The sequence below is a fragment of the Sinocyclocheilus rhinocerous genome, unplaced genomic scaffold (assembly GCF_001515625.1).
Source record: "Sinocyclocheilus rhinocerous isolate Xijiao unplaced genomic scaffold, SAMN03320098_v1.1 scaffold2199, whole genome shotgun sequence".
Classification (NCBI taxonomy): domain Eukaryota; kingdom Metazoa; phylum Chordata; class Actinopteri; order Cypriniformes; family Cyprinidae; genus Sinocyclocheilus; species Sinocyclocheilus rhinocerous.
In genome coordinates, this window is record NW_015659020.1 from 249075 (window position 1) to 273328 (window position 24254).

Below are 24254 nucleotides of genomic sequence, written 5' to 3' on the forward strand. Positions count from 1 at the left end.
ATGTATATATTTATCAGTCTGGCGAGTAAACAAAAAAATTTACTAGCCAATGGCGATTCAATTGCCAAGGTGTTCGTAGAGGGCTGATGAAGCATGAAGTGTCTGTCATGTCACAGTAGTCCAAGCTTTGTAATTGAGTTGTAGCTGCAATATGCACACTTGCACAGTGTTTCTCAACCAAGCTGATAAATTTGTTTTTCAAACTCTCTGAAGTTTGTATAGCCTATATGTGACAAAGAATTTAGGATCAGGATCCTTTGATATATTCAGTATGCTGATTAACATCAGTGTGTTGTTTATTGTAGTATTATTTATATGCTAGCTATATTTATACTACTATATTAGCCTTTTTATTTCCATTTAAATTAGAGCTGCACCGATTGCAATTTTCTTGGCCGATTCTGATTTCTGATTTTTTTTTTTTTTTTTTGGAGGTGTGACCTCCCAATACCGGTTTTTAATTTAATTGTCACCTGAATCCACATCTCTGTGGAGTTTATAAGAAGGGCTCGATATGAAAGTCGTTTTGTACATTTTTTTGACTCCGGCAAAGCACCACACAAATGAAAGAATTCATATTTAAATATGAATTCTTTAATTTCCCCCAATCATGTGAATGTCCATGCAAATTTATTTTTACAGACGTCCACATGAGAAACAATTACCATCCAAATATGACTATGTCTTATTTTATTAGTGTGTAGGGTTAGTGTGTAGTAATTTTAATGAAAGCATAACAGAAGTCATTGAGAGGTTGCCTGGTGAGAAGTGCACATTTACGGAAGTGTGACCTGCCAATACCGGTTTTTGCCGATTCCGATATTCTTTCTAAGAACTATAATTGACAGCATATACAAACAAAAATCGATGTAAATTTCAATCCAAAAATTATTTACATAATAAAATAAATTATTAAACATTACAATTACCCCAATCTGGACTAAGTTACAGATTTTCTCTCACTTAAACAACTCTCAAAATAAAGTGCTCTGTCACTGGAAAGAGGAAGAAATAGTTAACTTAAAATGAGTTGCTGTATGTAACAAAACAGATGTCATTTCCCACTATGTTTATAAATTATAATTTTTTTCGCCTAACCTTATTAAATGTGTCATCTTTCACATCAAATTCTTACTTTTTCAATTATTTCAGTTAGAATAATAAGAAACTGTAGAGTAGTTATCATTCAAATGAAATTAGTATTAAAGCAGCACTATGTAACTTTTTCTGTGTTCAAAATTTGCAAAATGTATATAATGAGCGTAGGGCTGGACAATAATTCAATATCAATATGTATCGCGATATAATTTTTTTCAATAACGGTGATATGATTTTTAAACACATTTCCGATATTAGCGGGATGTGTGCAGTTCTGTTTATTAACCGTTGGAGCGCCAAAAGTTACATAGTGCTGCTTTAACAAACTCTATCTTTCCACTGCAGAGGAAACAGAAGCTGCATCTGACGTGGCATTAGATGCATATACACAGACAGTTTGATGAAGCTGAGGTGCCATAAATGCATTTACACTGCAAAATTTCAAATGCATAAATAATTTTATAAGATTAATGTTTTACATATTTTTTTAAACATACAAATAAATGTTGAAAAAAATGCAATGATACTTTTAAATATGACTAAACCACCAATAGGTGGCGGCAAATGTCTGTTTTAATGAGTGAGTCATTTATTCATTCATTCAGCCGATTCATTCACACGGCTGATTCATTCAGAAACAAGGCAAGTGACCGCTGTGTGTTGCTCGGAACTGCTGCTGTGGCTTTGATCGGAACTGTTTTCGTCAGCGAAATTGAGCTAACAGTCAATGTTTTGTCTAAAATCTAAGTCACTTAATTTTAACTTCTTGTTTATTGAAATACTATTGTATAAAATCAGTGTCACATTGCAATCGTGTTGATATTGATATTCGGGGAAACATCATGGCCGTATTTGCTTACCTAAATCATATTTTGTAAATATATATTTTTGTCTACCGCAGTATGCATCTATAAATTTATGTATATATATATATATATATATAGAGAGAGAGAGAGATAACCAGATAGGAGTTTAAATGTCAATCAAAAATATGTTCAATACACAAATATCAACAAATATGAAGGAATTAATTTTATTTCACTATTTACAGGGTATCTGCAGAATTTATGAATGTAAGGCAATTTGTGACCCATTTTAAGAGCTGCACAAGTAAAATGAACACCATATGAGTGGGGTTGGACAATGTCTATGGTAACATACAGTACTGAGCCATAAAATTACATGATTTACAGTTCAGATACAGGTTTTCACAAAAACTAAAATCTTATACAACAGCATTTCAGCCTTTAGACCATTTTTATGAAAAGGGATAAATCAAGCATATAAATTGTTAATTTAAAATGTATAAATATTACTCTCTTAATTGTTTAGATTTTTAGAAGGCACATTAACGTCTTTCTCATTTACAACTCTGTGTTTGCTGCGTAAAAACATCAGTTGATATTTGCATTGATCTGATCATAAACGGCAAGAAAGACTTATTGGAAATGCAAATTTATTCTCTGCCATGAGGTGACGCTTTAGGAGCGCTGAAATATTGCGGTTTCCCGTACACAAAGCAGCTCCGCGCGTTTTGGCTTGAAACGTGTAGCGCTCATATTTTTCAATGACATCATTGCCTTTTGAAGTTTAATCCAGCCGTATCGCCACTCTTGTCTTTCCGTCCTCAACTGTAAGACCTCTTGAAATTATAATTAAGACATTTCTTATACCATTTAATGTATTTAAAACTTTTTATAGCCTCAAGTTTGATACAACTCATTTTAGGAGTTTTTAAGGACCCGCGGGAGATCTGTATTTAAGATAGCCCATCGGGCAGAGTGGTGAAACATTTTGGTAGCCCAACTGGAAAACACAATAGCCCTGGGACGTCGGGCTAGCGATTTTGCGAGCCCTGGACTGTGAGTGTGCGCGTGGCTGTGACATCATTGTCGGCGCCGCCGGCAATAAAAGGATCGGTCAATCCGATCACTGGCCGGTCAATCGGTGCATCTCTAATTTAAATTGTTTTAAAGGGGTCATATGATGTGATTTCAATTTTTCCTTTCTCTTTGAAGTGTTACAAGCTCTTGATGCATAAAGAAGATCTGTAAAGTTGCAATGACTAAGGGTGCTTTCACACCTGGCCTGTTGTTTCGGAACCTGGCGCGTTTCCCCCCTTAGCTCAGTTGAACCTGTGAATGTCTGTGGGTGAGCACGTCTTTGCCATTCAAAAATATTGCTCTTCTTTGTAGTAGGTGCATTTTAAAAATGTTTTCCCAATCAATCCTGGACTCCTGCTCAAAATGATAAATTATTATAAGGACAACTACAAAAAAACCCCAACAATAAGCCCGCGAAGCTGTTATTGTTCCATCCTGACGGATGACATGTGTGACAGCTAAGTGGAATCCCGGAAAATAAACCGTGGAACTTTGACCAATGAGAGAACGGTTTACTCGTGCGTGACTTGTATTAACAAATTTGGTCCGTTTAGAAACTTTGCCGTGTGAAAGCGAACCGCACCAAGAATAAAAAGCAACATTGTAATAATTTTAATCCCTGTTTCGGAACAAAGCAATCGATCTACAGGTGTGAAAGCACCCGCTAGCGCCGGCCGCTCCTTCGTCGAATCCGCCGGCCGCTCCTTCGTCGAATCCGCCGGCCGCACCGTTCTCAAGCCCGCCGGCCTCCGCTCACTCTAGCCCGCCGGCCGCCGCTCACTCTAGCCGACTGGCCGCTCCTCACTCTAGCCAGCCCGCTGCACACTCAGATGTGTGCAGCACATTTTATGGAGGACTGTTTCCTGATCCTGGTAGAGTAGACTACAATGCCGGCTGTTTTGACTCACAGACTGTAAGTACGTTTTCATATTTAAAGGATTTGCCACTGATGATTCAAATGCGAGTTTTATCAGAGCACACCTCGCTTTCCAGAACGATGAGCTTTGTAAAAATCTACGCATTTCAGAAAGGCGGGGCATAGAGGAGAAACAATAATGTACAGTATGTGGAAAATAATGTGTTTTTTGAACCTTAAACTGCATAAACACATTTCATTACACCAAATACAGAAAATAATGTTCTTTTGAGCAACATCATATGACCCCTTTACATTCCATTTCCTTTTTTTGCCAACTGCCAAGGCATTTTAAAAAAATGTTTTTTTTTTTTTTTTTTTAGATTGAGTTTAAATTTTCCTCTGTCCGGCGCGGGTAAAATAATTATAATGCTCCTCGTACCTCACCTTCATATTTCTTCATTAAATAACTTATAAAGTAATTTGAAAACCTTGTGTGAGAAGTAATTTCACAAACAGCGTGAGTGAATCACCGCACGTGCTCTCACTCTTTCTCTCTCAAAATACACAAATGGCTTCAAATCACCACATCCCATTTTCAAAAATGAAATTCAGGCCTTGAATAAATGTCTAAAAATCCTGATTGGAGTATCACTATAAATAGTTATAAATGATAAAAAGAAGGTTTTAAAAAGATCGGTATCGGTGATCGGTATCTGCAGATACTGCTTTCTATGATAGGTGATCGGCCTCAAAAACCCTGATCGGAGCACCCCTAAATAACACTGATTGATATACACAGTTAATTGTTACATGGCTTTGGAACATTTCACTCTGATTGGTCCTTCACTGTATTATTTTGGGTTTATTCACATTATATTGACTGTATATCTGTATATAGAGTTTATATATTTGAGAAACATCAGCATTAGAAATTTAGTTTGGTCTGGGTACAGTCCTAAAATACATCGTCGACCAAGAGCAAATTGCACGCTCCATCTCTTTTCATTTCTCAGAAGTAGGGCTGTGCAAAAAATTTAACGCGATTTTCATGCGCATCTCGTCAGTAAAGCCGCTTCTGGTGATTAGTAGTAAATCTCCAGCACGTGCTTTCAGATGGAGCGGCATTTACTACGCAGAGCCATAGTTCATTGACAAGCTACACAACATCGCGTTCAAAATCCCAGGCGGTTCATTGCCGATTATGAATGCGATTTTGCGTAGCTTTGTCAGTGATCTACGGCTCTGTGTAGTAAATGCCGCTCCATCTGAAAGCACGTGCTGGAGATTTACTACTAATCACCGGAAGCGGCTTTACTGACGAGATGCGCATGAAAATCGCATTAGTTTTTTTGTTCAGCCCTAGGCATTTACTACGCAGAGCCATAGTTCATTGACAAGCTACACAACATCGCGTTCAAAATCCCAGGCGGTTCATTGCCGATTATGAATGCGATTTTGCGTAGCTTTGTCAGTGATCTACGGCTCTGTGTAGTAAATGCCGCTCCATCTGAAAGCACGTGCTGGAGATTTACTACTAATCACCGGAAGCGGCTTTACTGACGAGATGCGCATGAAAATCGCATTAGATTTTTTGCTCAGCCCTACTCAGAAGCGCTTGACTGTTGAAGGATACTGTCTAAAAGAGTTTGTGGTCTTTGCATTGTCATTGTCATTACGTTGCATATTTAGCAAAGGATTACTGCTGTATAATCCTTAATACTCAGTGCTGCCTTTGTTTACCAGTAGAATGATTTTGGTCAAAGATTTTGGCACAGTTTGTTCATGACATCTGTTTTGCGCATAGAACAAATAAACAGAAATGATGCATTTCATGCCTTGCTTCTTTTTACGGCAGTTTCATTAGGTTAAATGAAACGCATCGAAGCTAAATGCGTAGTTGCCATTGCTGTGTGCTGACTCTGGGTAAAAAGGTGAAGTAATTAAAAAATGCTTTACTTCAGCATGCCCTTTGGACCTTATAAAATTCATGCAATTTTCTTACGCTGTATGTCCATGTTTATAGTCTGGTAAGTTCCCTGTATGAAAATTGCTCTATTCTCTCTCGTCTCAGAGGAAATAGAGTGGTCTTCCTGTTTAGGCGTGATTGTTTGTCTTACACAGTTGGATTTGCGCTATTCAGCAGCTCTGTTTATTAATTCTATGTGTAGTGATTTTACTTTCATAATAGGCCTCATTTGCTTTTATCCTACTAAGGTACAGTATGTGTAAATCTAAGATATGCTGTCCAGCTGTTATAATGAGGGTATACTACTGAATCCCTGTTGTGAAATCTCATACCACACTAATGACACACTTCAGAAGGAACCAAACTTGCTGCTAGATTAATACTTCTGCTTACTTCCCAGAAGTATTTTTACCTCTTATTCGATGCTGACTTACTGGGATGACTGGTGTGACATGATGTCCAGATCAGGCAATGTTTAAAAAAGTAAACTGTGTTTTTACAAAAATATAAATGCATACTTTGTTAGTACAAGAAAATTGTGAACAACTGAGACAGCAGGGAACAATCAGCCTGAGAATCTTAGCCAAAATAGCTTTATTTTTGGTCTGTCATAATTTTGTATAGGCATTTGACATGCATTTTAACATGGATCTTCATGCAAACCTTAGGTTAGGTCACGTAACTTAGGAACTTAATACACTACGGCATATTTAACGTACTGTCTTTGAAAACACTGTTTTCCAGGTCACTGCAAAATCTCTAGTTGATTTATTCTAGTTAACTTAATTTTATCTTGAGCAACAGTAAAAGCACATACATTTGACTAGAATAACTGTACTAGAGAGACTCTACTTCCATCACTCACAGCCTGTTTTTTTATGTCTAATTAATTATGGTCTCTGCTCCAAATGAAATCTATTGTCTTTTGATCAGTATTCATTGTCTCTGAACCCCGTTGAAAACAGTTGTTTATTTATGCAGTTGTGTATATATGCTATAACTATTATTTTTAATTGCGATGTCTTCTATAGCCTGGGATATACATAATACTGCTCAGGTCTTGTTGCTCATAATCCACCCATTTCTTGTACTGAGTTTACATTAGTATTAACATCATGCTCTACTGACATAATGCTGTTGTAAATATTCCTGCAATGCCACTAATTTGCTTGTCCTGCTGTCCACCTTCAGCGCCGTGGCTGAGCTGAACGATGGTGAAGCCAGACATTCACACTCTGGCCCACCACCTGAAGCAGGAACGGCTGTATGTTGCGTCAGAGAAGCAGCTCATCCAGCGGTTTAACAACGAGGTGCTCAAGACAGCAGAGAGGCTCTACCGCGCAGCCTGGATCGCCAAACAGCAAAGGATCAACCTTGACCGCCTCATCCTCACCAGGTGACTGCACTCCAGACCAGTAAATCTAGCAGGCTCTCCTCGTGATTCGCTAAGAATCGCTAAGATCACATTGCGGATTATCTCAGTGGTTGAAACTAGGGAAAGAGCCAAATGAGCATTCTGGCTTGGCAAGTTCTGACATCGGATTGACTAATTATTATTTTTTTTCATTCTAGACTTTAAAAATATAAAGTTTTTGTCATCATTTACTTACCCTCATGTTGTTCCAAACCCGTATGAATTTCTTTCTTTGAAAAAAGAAATATAAATATAAAATCCTGGATTCCTGTTCACTTTCAATTTATGGAAGAGAGAAGCCTGTACATTCTCTAGAAGTTCTTTTTTTGTGACTTGAATGAATCAATTAAGTCATACAGGTTTGGAACATCATGAAGTTGAGTAAATTACTTCTGGGTAGGGATGTTCATTTTAACCGGTTAACTGTTAACTGACCGTGAAGAATTTTGACCGAATAATACAATCAGTTAAACGGTTTAAAAAGTCATTAATTTTTTTATTTTTAGTAATTTATCAAAATATTTTAAAAGGTTTGCTGCATGTTTGAAATACGCTACGTGCATAAAAAAAAATTGCGTTTTTTTAGAGGAAAAAAAAAACATAAGTCGCCTTTAAGTCGCATTTTATTATTTCATTCAGAAATAGGCCTAATGCCGACACGAAATGTTTACAAACATTATAATAAACACTGTAAACATAGCTAGGCTATTTTAGTTCCCCTCACTCCACAACAAATCCTTTCAATTAACAGTATTTAGAAAAGAACAAGAATTAAAAATATAAGAAGCTATAGCTAAATGACAAGCCAAATTCAAACGATTCTAAAACAAATTAATTTTGGCTAAAACGAAACTGAAACCAACGTTGCGTCTCTCATTCGACACAAAATCAAATGTTTCCGTATCCGCGATGTATTTGAATGGCAAAATATTATTTATTATGTAGCCTATTTCACTCGCGTTCCAATATCCACGTAAAACAAAATGGTTTGCATAACATAATTCACGGCGGTGCAGTGATAACGCTTAACGGCACAGATTTTACTACATATTTAAACTGAGCAGTGTGTTTTTTCCATATGTTTGACTGACTGTATTTTATTATGATAATGAGCAGGCTGCATTGTCAAGGTAGCAATGCTTAACTGTGTGCGCATGCGGCGCCGGCGCAATCACTTGAATTTTTTCCTTCTAACAGTGGAAGGAACTTCTCCTTTTAGTCATAAAGATAATCGGAATTGTAAAAGGTTTGCCTTTATTTGTGTACATTCACAATAAAAACAAATCTTTGTGCTTTTGTAAAATAAGCCTAAAGAAAAATAGGATGCCGCTTTCTGCTGTCTGTTTCCTTTCACGCAGCACAAAAATTAACTGAAACTCTGCGTACTAGGCTACTTGTTGCACAGTTTTTGTTTCGTGTTCTTAATTTATTATTTAAGTAAAAATATATTCCTCGTATAGGCCTATTTATCGTTATATACAGTGGGTACGGAAAGTATTCAGACCCCCTTAAATTTTTCACTCTTTGTTATATTGCAGCCATTTGCTAAAATCATTTAAGTTAATTTTTTTTCCTCATTAATGTACACACAGCACCCCATATTGACAGAAAAACACAGAATTGTTGACATCTTTGCAGATTTATTAAAAAAGAAAAACTGAAATATCAAATGGTCCTAAGTATTCAGACCCTTTACTCAGTATTTAGTAGAAGCACCCTTAGGGGGTCTGAATACTCTCCGTACCCACTGTATATAGGCCTATAGCCTAGCTTTATTATGTTTTTCTTCTCTGCAGAAGCGCTGCAGGTGCGTGATGTGATATGATGACCATGTGAATCCTCATGTTCTGTTGTTTGCTGCTTTTGCGCATGTAAAATGAAACCCTGGGAAACAAATGTTAGTATTTTTTAACGGGTCACAGACATGTATCCTTTCTAATTTAATTAAATTCGAATTTAAAATAATCTTGTCGGTTAACGGTTAATAATCGGTTAACGAGCGTCGGTTGTCGGTTAGGAAAAATAACCGAAATGAACATCCCTACTTCTGGGTAAACTATTGCTGAACTTGGCAATGGTTTTCAAACTTCTTTCAAAGTTTTTGATGCTAGAAACATCTTTAAACAACATTCAAGTTTGTTCAAGACAGCCACTTTGATATTCAGTTGGGATTTTATAAGCTTGTATTGAGTAGTTGGCGTAACCAGCTGAATTGCATTTGCACATTCATTACAGTACATCTCCAGCGTGATCAGATTTAATCACATGATTCTCTGCAGTCCAGTTCTCTGAATGCATTTCTTTTCTTTCTAGTGCGGAGGCCTCTCCTGCAGAATGCTGTCAGCATGCCAAGGTTCTGGAGGACACACAGTTTGTGGATGGTTATAAGACACTGGGCTTTCAGGAGAGCATCTATGGGGAGTTCTTGGGCCGCTTGAGGGAGAACCCACGATTGGTGGCATCTTGTCTGGTGGCAGAAGAAAGACTCAGTCATGAACACACGCAGGGGGTCGTACACACAGTCTTCACCTCCCTCTATGGCAACTGCATCATGCAAGAGGATGAATGCTACCTGCTGCAGGTACATAAGATATATGTGTGTAGTGGTAGAAATTGAATTTTTTAAATATTATTTTATTTATTATAGTATATCATTTTGGGCATATTTATTATTATTAGTGCTGTCAATCGATTGAAAAAAATTAACTAATTAATCACACATTTTTTTCTGAAATTAATCGTGATTAATCTCATTTAACATTAAAGTTTTTTAATATAATTAATATTGCAATAATTTCACATGCAATCTTCAAATTAATGTAGAAACAACACAAAGACAGTGTATTTTTAAATATTTGTGTAGTGGGATCTTTTTTATGACTAAAGGCGAGTGTCACTGATACCAATACTGATGTATCTATGAAATAAATTTTTTCCCCCTTAATATTTAATAATTGATTATAGCCATTCAACATTACAAAATAAATGAGAGCTATCAATTTGAACATTTATTAGACTTTAAAAAAAATAACAACTTATAATTTAGCTTGAAACAATCTTCACATAAACCCATTATAATAAATGTCATATTTAGCTATCTGTGCCCTTCAGCAAGTAGGAAATATACAGAAATTCAATAAAGTTATCAGACACTAAATTCTAAATTAAATACTGATAATACTTAAAGCTACAAAAGTTATAGATTTCCTCTTTTTTTTTTTTCTTTTGTTCTTTGATTAACAGACTTCACAGCAGCTGGGTTATTAGGTTTTTTGGCTGCTATTACTTTAAAAGCTGCCGCAGCTGAACTTGCCGCAGATCTGACATGCATTTAAATTTCTCACAACTTTTTATATATTATTGCGCTTTAATATGAAATGGTATACAGCGCGCCGGCGCATTTGTGCATGCAATTGAAGAACACGTGTTACAAGCACAGTATAACGGCAGACAGGAGAGGAAAATTCATTTTACTGACAACATCTCAGTTCACTGTTGTTATACTGAAGCTGCCTCGTCACCTGTACAGTTTCCGTGCTCGTTTGACTAGCACTTGGCGCTGAGGCAAAGTTAAAGCGCATGTCTGAATAGTCTCCTTTTTGATGTGGTCGTAAAGACGTTCTGCGTCTAAATAAACACAATCCTTCAACCCTAGGCTCCGCCCCTGCGTTAACTGAGTTAAATATTTTTAACTTCATTAAACTGGAAAAATTAATCACCTGCATTAACGTGCTAATTTTGACAGCACTAATTATTAAATATAATATTTAATTTATTTGGTTTATTTATTATTTTATATATATTTATTTTTTTTAAATTTTACTTCTTAAGTATTAGTCAGGGATAGGCAACGTCGGTCCTGGAGTGCCGCTGTCCTGCAGAGTTTAGCTACAACTGTTATCAAACACACCATAACAAGCTAATCAAGGTCTTCAGAATTACTAGGGCTACAGGCAGGTGAGTTTTTTTTTCAGGGTTGGAGCTAAACTTTGCATGACATCGTCACTCCATGTCCGACGTTGCCTATCTCTGGATTATTTATACCACATACCACATTGTGCTGTCCTACTTTGTCCAGGTGCTACGTTATTTGGTGGAATTTGAGCTAAAGGAAAGTGACAACCCTCGTCGTCTGTTACGGCGAGGCACGTGTGCCTTCAGCATCCTCTTCAAACTCTTCTCTGAGGGCCTGTATTCAGCTAAGCTTTTCCTCACTGCAACCCTCCACGAGCCCATCATGCAATTGCTGGTGGAGGACGAGGACCATCTAGAGACAGATCCAGGCAAACTGATAGAGCGCTTTACCCCGGCCCAGCAGGAGCGTCTGTTTGGGGAGAAAGGCACAGATGAGTACCGCAGGAAAGTTCAGGCAGCAGTGGAGGCCAACGAGGCCAAGCTGGTAGCCCTGGTCAATACCTTTATTGGCTGCCTGAAGCAGAACACCTATTGCTTCCCACAGAGCCTGCGCTGGATTGTGTCTCAGATGTATAAGACGCTGGCACGGGTGGAGAGGTTAGAGGTTGGGGAGGTGAGGACGATGTGCACCGACTTGCTGCTCACCTGCTTCATCTGTCCAGCCATCGTCAACCCTGAACAGTACGGCATTATCTCAGATGCACCCATCAATGAGGTGGCACGTTTCAACCTCATGCAGGTAGAGGATAATGTTGTTGCATCAGTATATTACAAAACAACTGTAATGTGAGGGTCTTTCTTCAACTTCTGTCAGCTAGAAATTAAAAATGCTGACAGTAGGACAGTAGAATGTACACAGTTTATTTGTACTTAAATATTTAGCATTACTAAACATTAAAATATTCATCAAAACAATATATATAAAAAAAAATACTATTACTGTAACTTGAACTAGGCCTACAATTGTTGCATGAAGAACCAGTCAGCAATTTTAATATTATAAATATATTATAATATATTATTACTAATTATTATATTATAATATCATTTTAATAAGTCCACAAACCATATTTTTTTTTACAGTATGGTATATAGAGGGTTATGTATAGAGCAGAGTACTGTTTTCAGGTTGCTTCAAGTTCTGATTCTGAAGTTCTGACTTGCAGTTCAGTGAGTCAAATTTTAGTTCATTAAAATAACCAAATTATAAGAATAATTTGTTCATAAATTGTACTGTGATTATGTTTGCTGTTCCATATGACCAGCATGGGTGACACTATAGAAAGACATCTAGCCATATAAGTCAATAAAACCCTTTTCCTGACGCAAATATTTAGTGTGGTTCATGTCTGGCTGTGATATTAATATATTCTAAAAAAAAAACCTAATTTGATGTTTTAGGTGGGGCAGTTGTTGCAGCAGTTAGCCATGTCTGATGCAGATGATGGAGATCCTCGACGTAAAAGCAGCTTATCCAAGTTTGATAAGGCAAGAGACAAACCCAGAATTCTGAAGCTCCTTTTTTCCGATTGTCTTTTTTTATCTTGTCACTATATGAAGATTAACATAGACTATTGGCGTATTGCATACTGGCCAGTTTACAATGTAATATGATAACAATAGCAACATTTCAGTAGTGGAAACCAACCAACACCAGTGAAATTTCATGATTCTTAATACAATTTGACCACAAAATGTAATATGCTATTGAACATACTCCTTTCTTTTAAAGGTTAAATCATATTTTAGTAAATGTCATCTGGGTATTCCATACATACAGCATATTAACATACTGCACAAAGTACATTGTGCGTATTACACAAACAGTATTAGTAGTATGCTATTCCAATCATAACCAGGAAATGTTAAATGGTTCATTAACATGTTCCAACACTCTTTTTGAGGATTGACTCATTGATTTTTCATTTTTTTAGACGTGTGTTGCTGCCTTTTTGGATGTCGTCATCGGTGGAAGAGCTGTCGAGACTCCACCTATGTCATCAATGAATTTACTGGAGGGCCTCACACGGACGGTGTTTTACATGACTCACAATCAACTTTTAGCTCTGGTATGTAATGTAGTGAAGAAAGAGATGTGTAGAAGGAAATTAAAGGGATAGTTCACCCAAAAATGAAAATTCTGTCATTAACCACGATCAACGCACAGAAACGTAACAAGGACATTGATCGTGGTAATATCCTTGCTGTCTATGGGAGGGTCATAGAGCTCTCGGATTCCATCAAAAATATCTTAATTTGTGGTCCGAAGATGAACGAAGTTCTTACGGGTTTGGGACGACATGAGGGTGAGTGATTAATGACAGAATTTTCATTTTTGGGTGAACTTAACTAACCCTTTAACTTCATCTGAGTTGTATGATTACATCATCAGAAGTACAAATGAGCTTAATGGGTTGTTCACATGGTCACAGTGAAATCACATCCCTCTAAAATATTGGTCTGCAGTTTCGTTGCACTATGACTTATATGAGAATTCCTTTGCAGTTTCACATCCTTTGCCTGCCTGACATGTTAAGGCTTCATGAAAATGTTTATAGTTTGAACTAGGGTAGGGTGACCATACGTGCCATTTTCCCAGGACGCGTCCTGGCCAGGATTTGTTTTGGCTTTGTTTTCCTGTTTTCATGCTTGCTGAAGGTAATGATCGAAAAGTAGTTTGACCAATAACATGCAAGCATTGTACATAATGGACCAATCATGGCGTGTGAGAAGGTGGGATCTACGGTCAAAGCGATGCAATTACGCATACATATTAGGTGTGTTCGACTTAAAAACAGCACGGCTCAGACCGATCAGTGTTTGACATCAAAGTAACTCGAGAGCGTTTCGAAAGCATAACCGTCTGTACACTGAAAAAAAAGATTTTGTGGTGTTGTAAAATATATTAAATTAATCATCATAAATTCTACTTGTAATATTAAACCGATATCCGATTATGGTAAAATGCTTAAATATCGGGAAAAATATCGGGAAATCGATATATCGGTCGATCTCTAATGATAAAGCAAACTTCTAAAGACACTTTTTGTGATGTCAATTCAAAGACATTAGATTATTGTAGCAGGATTGAGTTTTCTTAATTTAAGAGCTTTTATGTAATATTGCTGTTCAATAATTTGCAGTTAATTTAATTAATCACTGTGTCATGTAATTAATTTAACATGAATAATCACTTTTTATTAATTTGACAGCCCCAATCAAAACATATCTCAGCTCTTTTACTGTACTTAGCTGTTACACAAGATTCAGATCAATATAAAATGACTCGTCTACCTCACCCTCTTTCAAACCTCAGCAGAACATGTCTAAACCCATCTTATTAATATAGCAGTAACAGTCATACTGCATACCTTTACAGTCCTAATGCTTTAACTCTTCCTGCCCAACACTGCCAAGAGCCAATAACCCTCCGTTTCCCTGTGTTTTTCTTCTCAGCGTGAGCAGCAAGATGTTCATCATCACACTGTCATTTACAGAGCCAATTAGCCTGACTCCTATGTTGTTATTGCATTAGACTCACTGTTTGAAATTCACTAATGATGATAGCTGAATAATGAGGCCCACCTGCTTTAATTACCAGCACTGATTAAGAATAAGTAAAAAAATTACCTGAAGATGTAAAGAAAGCTCGTTGTACATCTTTGCAGGCCTTATTTCACTGGATATCAACTTGGAATGATTGCTTGATGACATGTTTGGGCCAAAGAAAAAATAAATGTCTTTAACCTCATTTCTGTGTTCAGGTGGACTTTGTGCGTAGTGTCACTGCAGGAGATCAGCTCAGAGAAGAAGACCACCTGGCTCTGGAAACCCTACTAGCCAATGTACCTCAGTCCCGCACGACAAAGAGCAACAGCCTGGAGCTCACACCCTCTAACACACCCCAGCTCTCCCCAGCTACCACACCCGCCAACAAGAAGAACAGACTCCCTATTGGTATTCCTTCTACATTAACTTCACCGCATGTTGATTGCTGCTGATTCTTTGGAGACTAACCCTCTGATTACAGAAAGTGCAGCAGAGTATAATTTGATTCAATAATAAATGACACATTATTCTGGTTCTTTGAAATTGTTCAAAAAGAATTGAATCAATTATTTCATCCTACTGAGTCAGTCAAGAAGGGTATCTGACTCACTTATTGAACTGCAAGTATCATTACTTTCAGTGATGTTCATATTGAAAGTAAGTTTTGTGCACTAAGGATGTGAAACTTAAATCCGTGTTATTAGTAACTGGTTGTTTATATGATTGTGTAGTTAAGGATGCACACTCGCTATTTTTAAATAAATGATATTGTAATAATAATAATAATAATAATATTTTATTTAATGGATGACAGTAATAATTTATTATTATGGTTATAAGATAATACCACAACTAATACTTCTACTACTACTACTACTACTACTACAACAAATTATTAAAGATTAAATAAGATTATTAAATACTGCTACTAATAATAAGATAAATAAGATAATGCTACTACTATTTGTTGTTATTATTTTAAGATATGAGGATGACAACAACAAACATAAATTAAAAAAAAAAAAAATATATATATTTTTTTCGAATTCACCCAAAAAATCTTACCTGGCATCCCATGTATTTTTCACGGAGACAGCAATCTTAAAATGAGCTTAGAGGAAAAAGTCCAAGATGATTGAGGTCAAAGAAATGTTGATTTAAAATAATACAAAAATTTTTTTTCATTCAGTATTAAAAAGGTTTAATCAAGGTAATTCATTTATTTTTTGTTGATGATTTTGCCCAATATATCTGTTATGTTTTTTTTTTCCCTGCATGGAGCATAGTGCTGTTTGCTTAGCTACATGTTGATCTATATTGATATATAGAAATCAGCATGAGCATGGGAGGTTTAAGAGTGGAGTCATAAGGATGCTGAAACAGCTAATATCTCTTCTGTACAACTCACTTAGACATGGACACTAGTTAGTGGTCTTCTATTAATTAACTACTGTCTGTTCTTACACTCATTTACTGATCTTTTACACACTGTTTATCTTATCCACCAACTCTCTGACTTCCCCCTTCTGTCTCTTCCACCTTTTTTCTTGCCTTGCTGCCAATGATCATCAGGACAACAGTTGGCAGCCATAACGTGTTGGGAGCCCTCTGCTACTGCCCTTTCCACCCATATACCCTTAGTAACCCCATTTGGTGGGTAACCCTGACACTCTGCCGTGACCGACATGTACAAATACTTCTGTCCAGTCTCTCACTGCTTCACCCATGCGCTTGCTGTGTCTGCCGTGTATGTTCCTGCTATGCATTTTCCTTCTCGCTGTAGCACATCTGGGCTGCGTTCCTTGCCTCTAGCAATATAAATGTAGTTGTAGTTGCTCAGACAAGCAAGACTGTTTATGAGTGTCATAAATTTTGTAAGATGTACTTGCACCTTTTCCATCATATTCCACACAAGCTGTTTTCTTCATTTGATTTGTTTGCTCTTGTTTTATCCATTCCAGTTTCAATGAATGATACAACGTTTTTAACACATTAGAATTAGGTTTCATCAGCCATAAAAAGAAGCAGTCCAATTTGTCTTTAAGCAGTCTGGAACAAAACACGTTTATCGTCTTAAAGTGTTGTCTGTAAAAGCTATTTTGCCACAGTTCTCTTAAAAGTTTGTTCAAATGTTATTGTTGTGATTTTTGAGCATTTGTGAGTGCTAGTTCTCATGCAGGCTTTTGCTAACACACTTAGCAGCCTTGCTGTTTCTCTAACCCTAACAGTTTGTCTCCATTCCTGCTCTTCCTCACCCAGCAGGCTCTTCCACACAAGCTGTTTTCTTCATTTGATTTGTTTGCTCTTGTTTTATCCATTCCAGTTTCAATGAATGATACAACGTTTTTAACACATTAGAATTAGGTTTCATCAGCCATAAAAAGAAGCAGTCCAATTTGTCTCACCCAGCAGGCTCTCGCAGCCGAAGCCGATCTAACATGGCTCAGGAGGGTGAGACTGAAGCCAGCTCCCAGGAGTCTCTGCAGGAGGTCACACCTGAGGAAGTGCTAGTCATCTCGCTGGGAACCTCACTGCAGACCGTACCTGGGATGATGTCTGAAAACGAGGTCAGAATCTTTAGTCGATATGTCATGCTGTGAAGGTCCAATTGTAGTAGTTAATAAGTATAGTGTTATTGGAAAGTGACTGCTGTGTCTGTACGTAGGTTCTGACTCTGCATCTTGGAGATGGTGGACAAGGAGATGCCCCTGTTGATGACACCAAACTGCACGGCAAACCTGACAAAACGCTGCGCTTCTCACTCTGCAGTGACAACCTGGAGGGCATTTCTGAGGGTGTGTTTTCATCAGACAACCAGCAGATGGCTCTCTTGTACTTGAGCTGTCCCATATCCACCTATAATCCCGTAGCCAGACCTTCAGACTGACGGCTGAAGGTCTGGAATCCATGGCAGCTTTCATTGGCCAAGGCCCGCCCATGAGGCCGTTTGACCGACATGTCAAACAACCAATCACAGTTTCGTTTCGTTCAGCGTCACGTTTCGGGGCGTGGAAATTGTCGCCACAATAACAGACCGTTGTGTAAAACTCTCGGACGTATTGTAAAGATTCTATGCCGCGAACTTTAAATATTTCACATACTTTTGAATATCCAGCGTTTAGTTGATCCTGATAAGTGCTCGTCGTTACAGTTGTAAACACGACGGCTTTCTTATTTCGTGAGGGGGATTGGCGTCACGGCATCTTTGTTTTTTTAGGCGGAATGTTAAAGAACGCCACACACACTTCTCCCGGAAATCCTGTATAATTCAACCAACCCGATGACGACTTCGAAACACCTGAAGTGTTTCCACTTTTGTGTGCCATATGCATCAGACGTTCAGCCACTAATATCCACCTGACATTTTCTTTTCCATTATTACCTTTTGTAATAAAATCAAATATTTGAAAGGATTGCTAGTTTATATCTCTCTTTTTTTATTATTTTATGTTATTTTATTTTTTTATTTAATTTAATTTTTCATTTAATTCATTGATTTTTTTTGTTATTTAATATCATTTTATTTTTTGTCTTATTATTTCATTTTATTTTATTTCATTTTGTTTAATTTAATTTTATATTTAATTTAATTTTATATTTAATTTAATTTAATTTTAAAATTTAATTTAATTTAATTTAATTTAATTTAATTTAATTTAATTCGTTTCGTTTCGTTTCATTTCATTTCATTTCATTTCATTTCAATTCAATTCAATTCAATTTAATTTAATTTAATTTAATTTTTATGTCACGTCACATCACTTTACTTGCAGCCAGACAGGGACATTAAGCCCAGGCATGGATATTATCTGTTGTTTTAAATTTGTTTAGTTTTTTTTGTGGGAGGACTGTTGTTGCAATAAGTGTTCTGTTGGATAATACCATCAACTAAGTTAGTAGTAGCTTGTTAGTTAATATGAATAAATGTGGCCTGTCTGCAGGGCCGTCTAACCGCTCCAATTCAGTTTCTTCTTTGGACTTGGAGGTGGAGTCTGTGTCAGAAGGAGGACCAGGGCCGTCTGGAAGCAATGGTGCAGAGGCCTTGCAGCTACTGGAACATGAACAAGGTGAATGTGTGTTTTAGAGTATATGATTTGTTGTAGAATTTTACAGTTAGAGTGGTTTAGCTTAATTATTACTCTGGGTTGTTCTTTATGTAGCCACTACACAGGATAATTTGGACGATAAGCTGCGTAAGTTTGAGATTCGGGACATGATGGGACTGACAGATGACAGGGACATTTCTGAGACGGTCAGTGAGACTTGGAGCACTGATGTCCTGGGCAGTGACTTTGATCCCAACATGGATGAGGACCGACTGCAGGAGATAGCAGGTACGATTGCATCTCTGCAAATACTGCAAATTGCAGTCATGGCTACAGTTATAATGCTATGCATTTTTTGTAGTGTGCTAGTTTCATATAGGTCATATAAAGTTCATATAACCTTTAGTAGTTTTTCCTCTCTTTGCAATTGAAATTTCACTTTCAATTTTAAAGTTGATTTTGACATTTTGTTTGGGATTCAAGAGCAAATTACACATTTGAAAAATGACAGTGAGATAAGGTTCGTATCGGCATAGTGGTCAGCAAATCCATTACTGCCACCTTGTGGTTAGCTGAAAAGTTGCAATTCTCAAAAAAGGAGCTGAAGAAAGCAATAGATTCTGTTATTGTAATTATATTCTATAATTATGTTTTCATATTGAAGACATTCTTACAAATCAGTTGTAATTTTAGCCATTTTCATTAATATTTGCATGACATTAAGCAACATGAAATAGTTATAAATGAATATGTATCCGTTTTTATAAATTGATTTACACTTTCAAATTAGATTGCTATTGCAATAAAGCTCATTCAGGCAAAATCTGAAAACAGTTTACAAAATATAGGGTAATGTACACTGCCGTTCAAAAGTTTGGGATCAGTAATTCATTTTATTTTTTTAAGAATTTAAAGAAATGAATACTTTTATTCAGCAAGGATGTGTTAAATTGATAAAAATTTATAGTAAAGACTAGTGTTAGATATTTTAATATCTAACACTATCAAATTAGATATTTTCTATTGTGAAGATGCTGTTCTTTTTTTTTTACTGTTTATTCATCAAAGAATCCTGAAAAAAGTATCACAGGTTCCCAAAAAAATTAAATAAAAAAAATTAAATAGCACAACTGTTTCCAATATTGATAATACAGGTGCATCTCAATAAATTAGAATGTCGTGGAAAAGTTCATTTATTTCAGTAATTCATCTCAAATTGTGAAACTCGTGTATTAAATAAATTCAATGCACACAGACTGAAGTAGTTTAAGTCTTTGGTTCTTTTAAACAGGAATAAATGATATTTTAAAGTATAATAAAGTAGAAAACTGTTGATTTAAATTGTAATAATATTTCACAATATTGATGTTTTTTTTTTCTCTGCTTTTAATCAAATAATCAAATAAATGCAGCCTTGAGGAGCAAAAGGTACTTCTTTAAAAAAATCTTGCTAATCCTAAACATTTGAATGGCAGTGTATTTCTTCCAGCTCCCAGTCTTGGCTAAATAAATTTTGTCTCTAGTTCAACCTTTCCTAAATCAAGACTATTGGGTTAGGTTTATTGACTTGAAAACGTCAAGTGTTTGTAACGTTTCTGTACAGGAACAGAGTGATGTGCAGAACAACCTAAAACTGCTTCTCATTTAATCCCACCACATTCCATCTCTTCCTCTGTCTTTCAGTCAGTCTCTCTCCCTCCACCCCTTCTTTTCACTCTGTTCCCTCGTCTTCCGTGTGCTCTCTCTTTCTCGCCTCCCTCTCTCTGACATTCACACAGTCCCTGCAGTCTTATTGACCTTGGTTCCTTCTCATTTGCATCCTCCATTTTTCATTCCTCGGAATATGGCGTTGGGGGACTTTTCCATCATTAAGTGAATTTACAGCGATTTCCTTATGTGTTTTCTCCGAGGGATTGGGTTATGAGATACACATTAAATATCCATTAATACCTCATTATCCCACTGATAAGATTACCATGATAATGAGGCAGAAATTCTAATTGTTTCACTACTGCGGGTGCCACTCATTTAATCATGCACCTGAAAGACGGGCGGCCCAGAGCCCCTGCCTCACTCACTGTAAACAGGGCCAGCGGGGGAAAGCTCTCCTGCAGGTCCACCAAACTTGCCCTTGTGCACGTACGTATGCGTGTGTATGTGGGGAGACGTGACCTGTGGAGAGCTTCATATGGAGCGCTCATGATCTCCGCTCCCGCCCGACCATCAAACGCCCCCGCACGCATGCAAACACCCCCCGCCATGCTGGCTGTTCACTCTCCCCTCCCCTTCCAGCGCTCCATCTTCATTCTTCTGCCTTGTTAGGCGTCAGCTCCTGTTGGGAGTGTTTCGGAGAGAGGAGGCGCTGTGTGGGATGCTGGTTGAGAGAATAATGAGGTTATGAGTGATGCTTGGCTCGATCCACACTTCAAAGTCACAACCCTGATGATACCGCGGACGCGTGTCTGCGTCTGTGTGTGAGGAGGGAGGCTGCAATTAACCTTTGGCCATCTCTGTCACACTCCGCCTACCTGCTGCTTTAGATCACAGACACCTCATACCCATGTGCTTCTTATGTGTGTGTTCTCCTCAGGGGCTGCGGCGGAGAACGCCTTGGGCAGCTTGCTGTGTCTGCCGGTGTTGCTGGACCCGTACGGTTCTACCATCTCTGAGACGACGAGCGAGGCGTGGAGCGTGGAGGTTCTGCCGAGTGACTCAGGTGAGAGCTGAACCCATATAAGGATGGTTCAGTTTGAAGCTTCAGGTTAGAGTGTTAGTATTCAGATTTGGCTTTACTAGATAGAGTCATGAAACTCTTTAATAAATGTAGCTCTGTTCCTGGCTGCTGGGAAATACAGCGTTCCAGCCATGCTAAAATACACAATTTAGTAACAAAACTGCTGATATAACTGGTCCAAAGATGACATTTATTAAACTTATTATACCTGTGTGTGTATAAGACTATAGCTTACAGTGGAGGGTTTCCCAAGCATCCCCTGTGATCTAAAATATTAACCTAAAGTGTTCCTTGAGAACCTGCCAATAAATCTGTCAACTAATTTTTACTAATTTTAACGTAAATTAACCATTTTTAATCATTTTTACTTTTAATTTTATACACACATTTTTAAACTATTGAAGTTTTTTTATATAATTTTTTTGCATTTCTGTCACAATTTCTGGTAGGAAAACATGAATCAAGTTTGAAACATGATTCAAGAATGAATCAAGTGGAGCAAAAAAGAAAAGAAAACATAAATTGTATCAAAGCATTGGATCTGTGCTTTGGGACTTGAAGTGTCAATGCAGCCTGATTATTATCATTATTGTTATTATTTATAATAATACTACTAATAATGTTAAAGATATAAAAATAATAAAATAATATTATTATTTATAAAACAATGCAGCCTGATTAATAATAATTATATTAAATAATAAATATATTTTTTAAATTGACATCACTCACTGCTCTTTTTTCTGCATTACTGACCATTTACTTGAATAAACACTTTAATTATATTTACCATTGTTTTAGTTCAGTTTGATAATTAACATAATTAACATTTAACTTATATGCATAATTAACATTTAACATTTAACTTTTTTTTTATTAAACCGATGTGTTAAGTAGCATATAAGTTTTAGTTTTTATCAGGGATTTTTTAAATTTACATAATATTGTTGGTATCCATTACTGAAATTTGGTTGTTGTGACAACCCCTAATGATAATCCTATAAACAGGGCTGATTATGTTATGAATCATGCAGTTGTGAATAAGAAATGTAAAACCAGACTGTGCCAGTAGCAGGCATACGGTAGTCTGTGTGTGGTCTTGTCTCCCTGCCCGTTTTGTATCACAAACACTAGAAAGAGAGAATGAGTGATTGTTTTTTCCTTTGCTGGGGTTTGTTTCAGTTCTAGGCAGTGGAAAAGTAGACTCCGAAGACCAATTGAGACCTGCATTATTACAAATGAGCACGTAAATGAGAGCCCTCCACAGGGATGCCCTTGGTGTCTTTATGTGTGTGTGGATACGCTGTTTTCTACAGTTAATGAATCTGTTGCAGAAGCTGCAGACCTGAAGCAGGAGGAACGATTGCAGGAGCTGGAGAGCTGCTCGGGTGTGGGTAGTACTTCAGATGACACCGAGGTCAGAGAGGTCAGCTCCCGACCCAGCACCCCGGGGCTCAGTGTCGTTTCAGGTACACATACACAAGAACCTAACTGTCTAAATACGTTGAAATGAGCAATCGCTGTCAGTCTGGAATCGCAGAATTGTGCAAAAGTCAACTTGCAGAATTCAACAATCCAAAGGTTTTAACATCTCGCATGTCACATTTGAATGTTATTCTCTGCCTCGCCGAGTTCTTTATTCAGCGACTCTTCTTCCCTGACATGCTGATGAAGACGAATAGCCATGTAACACAACGGCAAACTCCTTGTGGGGAGTTTTCCCTGAGGACTTCGGCAGATGGATCGCCTTTCCCTTCCTCCTTCGTTCATTCTTGCCGTTTCCATATCTCGTTCACCTAATCTGACCTCCCTGGGGATTCTCCTGCCCTCTTTGTGTGCTCAAGGGAGCATTGGCATGGTTTCTTCGCTTCCATGAAGAGCTTGAAATGAGATTGGCTGTTCAACATGGCCACCACTCCATCATTACACGCTATACTTTTGCTTACTCTCTGAACTATTCTGTAGATCTGAGAGATATATGCACAGTCAAGCTCTAGGCTCGTTTTGCTAAGGCAGCAGAACGGAGTGTTTTTTTTTTTTTGTCATTTGTTCCTTGTATCAGAGGTAGTATGTCATGAAAAGTTTCCTCTTTGACAAACCAGGCTACTTCACAGCTCTATAGGTAATATGTTTCCTTCTGTGATTTATAGTTGGAGGTTTTGCTGATTTGTTACATATTGTTTGTGCAGGCATCAGTGCCACGTCAGAGGACATCCCCAATAAGATTGAAGACCTACGCTCAGAGTGCAGCTCAGATTTTGGAGGCAAAGACTCCGTGACCAGTCCAGATGGAGAGGACTCTGCTCATGGTACAAACACACAATCAAGTGACTGATTGAGCACACACACACACACACACACACACACACACACACTCACTCACTCACTCACTCACTCACTCACTCACTCACTCATTACTTAAAGATGCACCAAGAAAGTTTCACTCCTTAAGATATGAACTGATACGAGATGTTTTGTGGTGCATAACACAAGTAGAGTCTCTGTGACAGCCAAGATGTCAAGGTTTGGCTGGTTAGCATGGCTGTTATACCTTGCTGGTAGATGATTCAACTTCAGTGAAACGCAATTCAGACAACCTTTGCCAAAATGTGTCAGTACCATTTCTGATATCAGCTGATATTAGTGATTTTTTTTTTTTTATATTTGACATTATATAGACATTTTCACTACCTTTCAAAAGTTTGGGGTCAGTAAGTTTTTGGAAATAAGTGTTTATTAAGCAAGGATGCATTAAATTCAAAAGTGAATAAAGTCTTTTATAATGTTACA

General features: G+C 37.3%; 1 protein-coding gene across 7 annotated transcripts in view; it reads left to right on the plus strand.

Annotated features, from left to right (window-relative positions):
- gapvd1 (GTPase activating protein and VPS9 domains 1) overlaps positions 1 to 24254 on the plus strand; it is a 56505-nt gene that overhangs the window by 14999 nt on the left and 17252 nt on the right. For 3 of the 7 annotated variants that reach the window (XM_016531792.1, XM_016531794.1, XM_016531795.1), the window contains exons 2-15: positions 6998 to 7202; positions 9534 to 9801; positions 11299 to 11874; positions 12537 to 12623; positions 13070 to 13204; positions 14900 to 15092; positions 16257 to 16337; positions 17094 to 17251; positions 17350 to 17479; positions 18626 to 18751; positions 18845 to 19018; positions 21321 to 21446; positions 22799 to 22933; positions 23654 to 23773. In XM_016531792.1, coding sequence (XP_016387278.1) covers positions 7018 to 7202; positions 9534 to 9801; positions 11299 to 11874; positions 12537 to 12623; positions 13070 to 13204; positions 14900 to 15092; positions 16257 to 16337; positions 17094 to 17251; positions 17350 to 17479; positions 18626 to 18751; positions 18845 to 19018; positions 21321 to 21446; positions 22799 to 22933; positions 23654 to 23773 — 2494 coding nt within the window. In that variant the 5' untranslated portion in view covers positions 6998 to 7017. The remainder of the gene's footprint in view (positions 1 to 6997; positions 7203 to 9533; positions 9802 to 11298; positions 11875 to 12536; positions 12624 to 13069; positions 13205 to 14899; positions 15093 to 16256; positions 16338 to 17093; positions 17252 to 17349; positions 17480 to 18625; positions 18752 to 18844; positions 19019 to 21320; positions 21447 to 22798; positions 22934 to 23653; positions 23774 to 24254) is intronic. The other 4 variants (XM_016531797.1, XM_016531798.1, XM_016531793.1 and 1 more) reach the window with 3 other exon arrangements.